General features: G+C 40.4%; 1 protein-coding gene across 5 annotated transcripts in view; it reads left to right on the top strand.

The window, feature by feature from the left end:
* Positions 1-8,560, top strand: part of gdpd5a (glycerophosphodiester phosphodiesterase domain containing 5a) — a 28,918-nt gene extending 20,358 nt beyond the window's left edge. For 3 of the 5 annotated variants that reach the window (XM_088320648.1, XM_088320650.1, XM_088320649.1), the window contains exons 14-17: positions 1,252-1,334; positions 4,469-4,483; positions 6,460-6,572; positions 6,842-8,560. In XM_088320648.1, the coding sequence (XP_088176774.1) occupies positions 1,252-1,334; positions 4,469-4,483; positions 6,460-6,572; positions 6,842-6,960 (330 nt within the window). In that variant the 3' untranslated portion in view covers positions 6,961-8,560. The remainder of the gene's footprint in view (positions 1-1,251; positions 1,335-4,468; positions 4,484-6,459; positions 6,573-6,841) is intronic. The other 2 variants (XM_088320651.1, XM_088320652.1) reach the window with 1 other exon arrangement.
* Positions 8,561-10,308: the final 1,748 nt, after the last annotated feature.

A 10,308-nucleotide genomic window follows, 5' to 3' on the forward strand; every position in this document is an offset into this window, starting at 1 on the left:
CCATCTCGTTGACACTGTTGTAGAGTTGCTTTTGAACCGGGTTCTGCTGAATTTTGATGATTTTATCAATGTATTCATCATTGACTTCTTCAATCGTGAATGGCCATCTCACCCATGCTAAATATTAATCTTGTGCAAGGAAGTATTTGACTTTATCTCACTTACAACGTTGTCAAGAGGGGCATGGTTGGGTAGGGTTACTTTAACTTGATTACTTTCAATTACTTTTGGATTACTCCAATACCACATATGCTAATAAAAGACAAAAGAAACTAAATAGGAATAAAATTACTAAATTTGGTGCAGGCTTGGGGAGTAACGGAATACACGGAACGGCAAAAATGATGTTGGCAAGCTGTTTGGATTTATTTTCATTTTGTTTCTGTCGCATTTTATGTTAGTTTTGGCGGAGATCAAAGAGATCAAAGCCAGGAGAGAAAGCTTACCACGTGTTGTGAGTCATAATTTTATTCATATTTAGTTTATTTTGTCTTTTATTAGCATATTTGGTATTGGAGTAATCCAAAAGTAATTGAAAGTAATCAAGTTAAAGTAACCCTACCCAACCCTGAAGAGGGGATAAGTTTACGAAGTTGTTTCAAACATATTCGTCCGACTACTTTAATGGCAGAGGCTCCACAGATCCCCAGAGATGGACTTAGCAAACCCCTTAGGTTCCATCCAACCCAGGTTAAGAATCACTGCCCTAAAGAAACAAGAAGACAGCGGGAGAGGCTAGCAAGATCTTTGCAAATGTCAGGGCATGCATGAGGAGAAAAAAATGCAGTAACTCAGAATGCTTTTGCGGGACAACTGAGTTTTGACATGAGGCAACTTGCCGCTGTCTTAAGGCTTTTTGCAGTTATGGAATTTTTGGACTATTTTACAGGCTTGAGGCGTCGTTGCTGTCATGCAATTTCTGGACCTATTGTTTTGTTTTATTGATGTTCACTATTTTTTGTGTACGGTTACCCAATGCTAAATCTATTGTAGCCTTGTCATCCTGGAAGGGGGATTAACCACTTATGAGGCCCTTTCGCAAGGTTTCTTATTTTCTTTGTGCTGAGGTTTTGAGTTTTTCCTTGACTGCATGTTGGTTCGAGATCAGGGGATGGTGTAATTGTGACCTGTGCACTCCTTTGACTCATCTTGTGATCAAGGGCTATACAAAAAAATGGGACTTGACTTGAGTTGTTGACACCCTCCTCAGGGCTGCTTTTTGCTAACTACATAGTTTTGCTTCTCTTTCAGAGCCCGTATGCTTATAGCTTCATCTGGATTGCCTCAGATCTCCTCTCGCTTGCTGTAGTCTTTGTCATCTTCAGCTTCCAGAAGTAAGTGGAGATTCAATTTTGCTATTTTGGAAGAAGTGCAGCAAGTAAAGGCGGGGTGCGGGATTTGAAAACTTTGTTACTCTCTGCCAACATCTCTGACTTAAAGTCACGATTGCAGCCTTAGGCAGCCTGTTTATGTTGTGCATGAAAGAACATACTATTAGAAAAGAAAATCCGTGGGGACGAGCATGATGTCACTCTCTAGCACTCCCCCCAGCCTTTATTCCTCGAACCTACTGTGTTCTGCCTTGAACAGCTCTGCTAAAAGTGAGATAAAAGCAGATAGGCGCAAATAAAAATAAAGCATAAGGGCTCTTTCAGGGTTTCCACTATTCCTTGAAAAGTCTTAAAAGGTTTGAATTAATTATTCTATAAATATGGTCTTAATTGGCATTAAAATGTCTTCAATCAAATTTCGGAAATTCTTAAAAATGTGAAGATTTAAGATTTAGTCACATTTATCAATTCTCTTTTATAATAATTAACCGATTTACTTTTGTGCCAACATTGCATGACCACAATAACGGAACTATCAAATTGGTTTAATGTGGTTTCAGTCGGGCCTTTCGCAATAGACACATGTTTCAATTCTACCCATAATACACATAGCAACTCTGGACAAAGACGTTTCCTTTGGACCATGAGAAAGTGTCCATTTAGTGAGAAGTGGCTGTCCAACAAACGTTTAAGGCCATGGCTAAAAGCTTTGCCAGGTCACGTGTTCGAGGCAGGATGTATTGTTTTGTTTGTTTCGATTGTTTTTTTTTGTTTTGTTTACTTGGTCTTAAAGTTTAGTTCAAGAGGCATTAAAAAGACTTGAATTTAACTTTTCTTAAGCTGTAGGAACCCTGTATTTGAACTCAAGGTTAGGGTCAGGGAGTGTAGGTTTCCCAAAAGGTGAAATGAAAATCAGCTGAAAAAGAGGTTAGAATATTTATTTAGATAGAGAGATAGATAGATAGATAGATAGATACTTTATTCATCCCCGTAGGGAAATTCACACTTCCAGCAGTCCACCCCGTTGTTTATTAACAGATTAACATTATGCCCAAGGGGTGCTTGTAGCGGAGTGGATGACGTCACACGCTAGTCCAAAAGTTCGACATCCCTGGGGCAGATGGAAATCTTTTCTTTGTGTCCAGGGATACACCACCTCGTGTTAGCAAGTCCGCCTCCTCTCCGATTCCCGATCCAGCACCATATACTGCTGTCTCACAATATTTAGCGCATGAAAAAAACATGCTAAAAAGCACAATGAATACAAACTAGGGACACTCAAGAGTGACCGGTCTGCACCATTTTCTTCGAAATGTTTGCACATCATAATTGTGCTCCAAGTGATGAGAGGTTACAACATGTGAAAATCTCATGCTAGCGCTGTGTTGTCGTTTTCATTTGACCATTGTTATTCTACTCCTCAAAAAGGGACATTTTGTGTTATTTGGTGCCTTCTTGTGTTGACAAACCATAATTTATTAAAAAAAAATGATTTGAATGAAAGTTCATGTATTTTTCCTTGAACGTTAGAGAAAAGTTGAGAATTTAGACACAATTGTCCGCCATCTTCAGTGTTCATTTTACCTCTGAAAAGTAATGGGTCCCGGGGACTCGCATGCCCAAAAATCTATGGGTCCCAACAGAGATCTATGGGTCCCCCCCAAATTTAGTGTTATTGAGGTTGAAATCATAAATCGGCAACAAATATATAATATAAATCTATATATTCATTCAGTTTTAATCATAAAATTATTAATTCATTTCTGCATCAAATTGTTGTTGGTAATATACCGATCAAAGGGATAACCACCAACCTGTCTTTATTTTCTCCATTTATACTTCCTTTTTTTCTGACTTTTTTATACAACATAATTCGTAATATCAATCATCAAAGCAAGTGAGCCGTTTGAGAGCCGGCTCTTTTTAATGAGTTGAGCCAAAAAAGCCAGTTCTCTAAAAAAACACGGACTTCCTTTCACTACACAACGAGATTTTGTTGGCTGAGATCAGCGAGCAGACGAAAACTCGAACCGCGAGACCAAAACAACAATGGCGGATCTGCTTGAAGAAAAGTTTGGAGTTCAGTAAATCTTTGTTAAAAAAAAGTAATCGGGTAATAATGACAATTTTGTGGCAAAAAGGTTGCGTCCCGGGGACGCACGTTGATTTGAGACTATGCGTCCCCAGCAAAAATGATGCGTCTAGGACGCAGAGACGAACAATGCATCTTGCTGATACGGGTTCCCAAAAAGCTCAAAAAGGCGGGGCAAAAAACTTAAACGGTGCCTTTTGGTCACTTTGAGTCTCTGTAGTTTGTATTTTTGTTTCTGCATTGTAGCACTTGTTTTTGGTCGCACTGCAAAATAAAGTGACATCAAGTGGCCAAATATCACACAGTGGCGGCACGGCAGCGTGGTGGTTAGCGCGCAACCTCACGGTGCAGAGGTTCAGGGTTTAAGTCCAGCTACCGCAACATTCTCGTGTGGAGTTTGCGTGTTCTCCCCATGCATGCATTGGTTTACTCCGTGCACTTCGGTTTCCTCCCACATCCCAAAAACATACCTGTTAATTGGCCGATTTAAATTGTCCCTAGGTGTAAATGAGTGAGTGAGTTGTCTGTCTCTGTTTGGCTGGTACCCAGTTCAGGGTGTCCCCTGCCCACTGCCCGAAGATGGCTGGGATGGGCTCCAGCACCCCCGCGACCCTACTGATGATAAGCCGTGCAGATAATGGATGGATGGATAGATATTACACAGTGTCCCTTTAAAAAGTACTTCCATTTTTGTGGAATTTCACTCTTAAAGCAGACGGTCTTGACTTTGAGAGGAATGCTAGTCTCGACCTTCATTTTCAGTCAACTGTAACTTCCTAAATGACTTCCGACCACATTGACCTTAAATCGGCTTTAAAAAGATAACAAGCGGAAAAGACGCCGGTGCTGCAAAAAACTGCTTTTCAGTCCGCTCTTTTTCTTTCCTGGTTTTAAGCGTTCACTCTTTTGATGTTTGACCTCTTTTCCTGCCCTTCCCCTTTCTGTCTGCCGTTCTCCTCTGATGTCCTTACTTATTTATTATTTTGTCTGCCGCTCTATCTGATCTGCATGCAACCTTCCTCCGCTGCCCCGTGGCATCTGTCAGCTATCATATGATCAGGTAACTGCAGCAGCTTTCTCAGCCTTTGTTCCGTTCTCCTTGTTGGTCCTCCTTGTGCCTTTTCCGCTTTGCTTTTCCATCTCTGCTCGAAACGCCTGCTTATTTAGATCCCGTACTTTTCTTTACTGTGATTTTGTGCCATTAGCCCAGTGCACACCTGGGGCCTGAGGTAAGATCAGGGTTCGTACACGTGCTTGAAAACGCTTGAATTTTGATATTGTGTTTTCAAGGATTGTAAGGTGAAGTGCTCGTAAATGCTTGAAATTGTTGCCATGTTTCTCGACGTGTCCTCTTAAAAATAAGGCCGACGATGTTTTCTGGTGGCTTTGCTTTGCCATTGCATTTTTTTCTTCCTTGAGATTAACGGCAGCTGGTATTAGTTTGTATGGCATTGTCCTATGAAGCGTCATCGCTCCCTATGGGTTGCGCCCAAGGGAACAGGTGCTTGCTACACCTAAATATGTCACTATGAAATACGTATTAGTGCAATGATTATGTATCAATTATGGACTTTTATTATTGGCCATGCTAAAAATTTGGGTAGCCTTTCCCAATGTTAAACTGTAACGGGAAGAACTTCCTGAAACTGAAAACGTAAGCTGCATATTACCGTTTTTTTACACACGAATTATTCGGATCCACAAATATATTCATGTTTCACTCAAGATCTTAAAATCATGTCTTGATTAATGTACATTCAAGATTAAATTTGTGTAACTGCAAAATGCATGATTCACAACGAAAATGGGTTTGAAAGTCCTTAAAACGTACTTGAATTTGTCCATGAAAATGAACAAACCCTTTAAGATCTCAAGTCTGAGTCCTAGCCCGACCGGAAATTTTGCCCGTGTCGGCCTTAAAATGTCAATCACTACATCCGGGTCAGGCTGGGCTTCTCTCTCTCTCTCTCTCTCTCTCTCTCTCTCTCTCTCTCTCTCTCTCTCTCTCTCTCTCTCTCTCTCTCTCTCTCTCTCTCCTCTCTCTCTCTCTCTCTCTCTCTCTCTCTCTCTCTCTCTCTCTCTCTCTCTCTCTCTCTCTCTCTCTCTCTCTCTCTCTCTCTCTCTCTCTCTCTCTCTCTCTCTCTCTCTCTCTCTCTCTCTCTCTCTCTCTCTCTCTCTCTCTCTCTCTCCTCTCTCTCTCTCTCTCTCTCTCTCTCTCTCTCTATGCTTATAGAATTGTGTACTTTTGGATACTAACCTAAAAAAAATGCGTTTGACGGGCCATCATTCTTTGATCTTTCTCTCTCTCTCTCTTTCTCTCTCTAAAAGTGCCGTGCTAGATTCTTGAGATTATACTGAAGCTGTGGTTTATAGCCCAAGTTTCAACCCATCAAAATCGCACAAGGCACTTAATGTTCGTCAACTCTTAAGATATCTTACGAACTGAACTGCCGCCGTTTTTTTTTTATATCATCTTTCACACAATACATTATATGAACAAAACGGGAGATTTAACAGTACTTTATCCAATATTTACGTACTCACTAAATTTCAACATTTTTTCACACACAATTTAAGTCCTCAATTTATTAATCAGAATCGAACAGCAGTGGAAGTTATCTATCAAAAATGCTACACATCTCTTTCCGTATCATTCAAAACATTGTCAGGTCGCTGGTCAATTTCAGGTCGATTTCCTTTAATTCTACAGGAATGATGAAAAGTGAATGCAAAAAGACAACTACAAAGTCTGTGTTGCAATCTAGCACAATTCTTGACACCATGATAGCCCTGGTGCTGTCGTCTAGAAATATAGGACTCACATTTTAATTGCGTGTTCTTTCGGTACAGTGCTCTTCTTCTTGATCGCTAACTGATACTCTGGTTGGTAATCACCATTTTGAATGGTCATGTGATCCAAAACCAGAGGCGGATGGCGGCAGGTGTGCTTTACACAAGGTGTTTTGACCTGTTTGAATGTGGCAAGGAGGTATAACCGCCTCTATGTGCTCGTAACTCGGTTTTCAAACACAACAGGTGGAGGATGAGCGAAATGCAGAACTGCAACCCCGAACAGATCATGCTGAGCGCCGTGTCGCATCGCTCCAATCGGGACTTGAACGTCATGAAGGAGAGGCTCATCGTTTCAGGTGCGAATTTAGACTTCAACTTTATTACTTAATAGTACTATTATTACTTTACACAACCACAATTTTTTTTCTTAATTTAATTTTGTAAAATCGTTAATATATGTTAAGGGTTTTCATGAAAATATTAAAATTGTTTTCCTGTTAGTATCCTTAACTTTCGACATAAAACACACACTTCAAAAACTGATGAATACACGTTTTAGTTTTCCTCAGTCCACGTATTATATAATTTTTACAACTGCCATATTTATATGCTTCATGTCTTCCAGAACTGAATAATGGTCTTCAAAGTACAGATGAGCTGTCACTTTACCCCGAAAATGGCAACGCAAGATGTTCTCACGGAGACCCAAGATCATCATTTCACATGCCACAAACGGGATTTTAGTTTTGTTGTTTTCTATTATTGTATATGGTACAGAATATTGATACTTTTTGACTTTTGTATTACTAAATTGACAGTACACATTTATGAAACAAAAAAAACATGACCGTATTTTCCCCTGTGTAACGTGCACCGAATCACAAGGCGCACCCCTCCAAAATAAACTTTTTTCATATATATTTTATACATAAGGCGCACTGGAATATAAGGTGCATGAAATTGAGACTACAGTAAGAGCTACTGAGTTTATTCGTGTTATTACCGTTATACATTTATGTTATAAATGAGTGCAATAATTGATCAGGCGATGAGTGTCACTGGCCAAAATGGCAAAACATTGGTGTCAAGACCAGAACGGAGACAGGACCCACTTGTGTTGCGTTTCTCACTACTCGGATTGCACTCCGAACGCGGAGGTGAATCTTCCGTGGCGAGCGATGGCGGAAAAAAACAGGTCAGTAGCTGGGACAGGAGAGCAAAAACGTGGTCAGGGTCGGAAGCGAGTCGTAAGCCAGAATAGGAGAGAAGATGTGGTCGGGGACAAAAAGAGGTCGGAAACCAGGACGAGAGAGTAGACGTGGTCAGGATCAAAAAACGGGTCGAAGCCGGGGTACAGAAGGGAGCAAAACACGGGACAGGTAGGAGTCAGGGTCGAAAAAGGCTTGCCTAGTGTTAACTGAGGTTCACAGACGGACTGACAAAAGGGGACAGACAGGAGTGGGTACAAGTACTGATCAGGAGCCAATCAGCGACCGGGGCAGTTGGCACCAAAGGAGCGGGCACAGCTAAGTCGCATCAGTAATCATTACAATTTTCTGCAATGGGAATCAAACTTAGGTTGTGGCAGTGAGACCGCTGACACTTATCCACAAGACCACTTGTGATTCAGATGATATACAAAAAAATCATTAGGGATTATCGTTATCACACTATTTTTACTCACGGTGCAAAAAACACTGATTTGCATAGTGTATTTTGTTCCGCATTCAGATAGGTTAAACAGTGTCTCCACTTCTTCACCTGTGCGTCTATCTTGTTGCGGTTTATTATGTATATGTACCTGTATGTAAAAGAGCTTGTATCATGTTTTCTCCATTCCCTAACTTTAGTTTCTGGCACTGTTAGTACAAATACTGTGATAATGAGATAAACTATAATGCCTTCTCATATGTCATCTGTACCATTGATGGTCTAGTGTCTGAGGTAAGATCGGGCCTAAAAAAAATCCAGCCTGACCCGACCAGCGGGAATAAAAGACCGAACCAGACAAAACCCAACTGATTAACTTAAATTGAAGGGCAGGGCCCGAAATAAACCCTAAGCTGCATTTCGGCACCGTGCGTACTTCTGCGCCAAAGTGTGCGCTTCGACACCAAAGTTCTGTCTTTGGTTGAAGTACGCGAAATGCGAGGCCAAAGCGCAGCTTCGGGTTTAATTCGGGCTCGGTCCCTCAAATCAAGTGTTTACTTTGGCGCTGAAGTGTGCATGGCCCAGACGTGGAGAGCCAAAGTGCACACTTGGGCCTCAAAGCGCACACCTTGGAGCCGAAGTATGCGTGGCAATGAGGTGCAGCGCCAAAGTGTGTCCCGCAAGTAAAAGTACAGTTACTCGAGTCAAAGTAAAATGTAGTCATCCAAATAATTACTTGAGTAAATTTAAGTGCATACTGTGTAGATCGAACAAAATATTCTCTTAGGGGCTGGACTAGTAAATTGGGGGTGGAAGAAAAAAAGAGAAAGAAATAAGAGAAAGAGACGGAGAGAAAAGGAGAGAGTGTGGGACAAGGAAAGCCAGTAAAGGAGAGAGAGAGAGTGTAAGAAACGAGATAAAAAGAGAAATGGTGAGAGAGGGGAAAAGAAAGATAGAAATCCAAAGAGAAATAGGAGAGAAAAGAAGAGTGAGAAGGTTAGAAAAAGAGGGGGAAAGTAAACGAAAAGAAAAAAAAGACAAAAGGAAAATAGGAAGAGGGCAAAAAAAGGTAAAAAGACACCGAGAGAGAAAGACAAAGAAGAAAAAAAGAGACAGTGAAATAAAGAGTGAGAGAAATGGAGGAAGAGAGAGAGAAAGAAATACAACTACAGCGTATTTGTGAGAGGCACCTGGCTTTGGCAACATCAAGTGGACATATTTCAACCTGCAGCTCGTTTTTCTCTTGCGCTTCCCTCAGCGTTATATTGTGGGCCTAATTTAGCCCGTGGACCGCCTGCTTAACACCACTGGTGTAGATCCTTCACAAAAAAACCTAAGAAAAGAAAAAAACTCAGCCCGGATTTTAGGTCCAAGATCTTACCTCTATCCAGTGGTAAAGTGTCAGCACTGCTATGACCCCGATTCGAATCCCGTTGCATACAATGTTTTACTAATTTTGGTCACCAATGTTTATCGATCTATTAATCATTGCCCAAATACGGTAGTATAACGTAAAATTTTGTGTATATACTGCATGCATTTCCCATCTAATCCACCGTGTTTGGATTTAAGGCCCACTGGGTCATAAGGCGCACTTTTATATTCCTGGCCAATTATGATTTCTTAGGTACGCCTTATAGTCCGCAAAATATGCTAACTCATCAGTTAAACAAACATGAATTATATATTTTTAATCATCTATTTTTTGGGGAAGTGGAATTTGTATACTGTACATATAATACATTGATGTAAATAGGATCCCTTTTACACTTTTCATTATTGAGAATGTCCTTAGATTGTCGAGGTTTTTTCATCCATGGCGCTTGTAATAAAAAAATCTCAAAAAAGATTTATACAAATTAATGTTGTGGTCTTTTTAACTGTCAGGATAAGTTGATATCGCTGCCTCTTACCTGCCATACCATAATGTTAGGAAAACAGTTTTACATACATTCACCTGGCTGCCTTGACATTGATAAAGAAATCAAAATTTGCGAGTGTTTTTGTCATATTGATTATCAAGGACTGTATTTTCCCCTTTATTAGATGAAGACCTATTAATAAAAATGATTGTATTGAAAAGCTTCCTTTTGTTCAACAAGTAAGCTAATAGCTTACTTGCTAATAGTAATTAAACAAAGCACACACACATACAGTATAAGGTGTTAAATAATGCTTTTAGCTTACCAGGAGTGTCTTGACTTATCCTTATGAAGGCCACATTCAGAAAATTATATTTTTAAAGAGCCTTTGTTAGTATTATTATTCAAGGAACAGTGTGTAATATTTAGCACCTCCTAATAGTGTCAGGACCAGAACGGAATCAGGACCCAATTTCATAATGTTTACCACACGTTTTATTGAAAGCTCTGTGTTCACTGGACGCGGGAAGCAAGTCACTCTCGCACTCGGATTGTGATCCGAATACGGAAGTGGGTCCTC

Source organism: Urocampus carinirostris, chromosome 17, assembly GCF_059441175.1.
Source record: "Urocampus carinirostris isolate Australia breed hairy pipefish chromosome 17, RoL_Ucar_1.0, whole genome shotgun sequence".
In the NCBI taxonomy this organism is placed as follows: Eukaryota; Metazoa; Chordata; class Actinopteri; order Syngnathiformes; family Syngnathidae; genus Urocampus; species Urocampus carinirostris.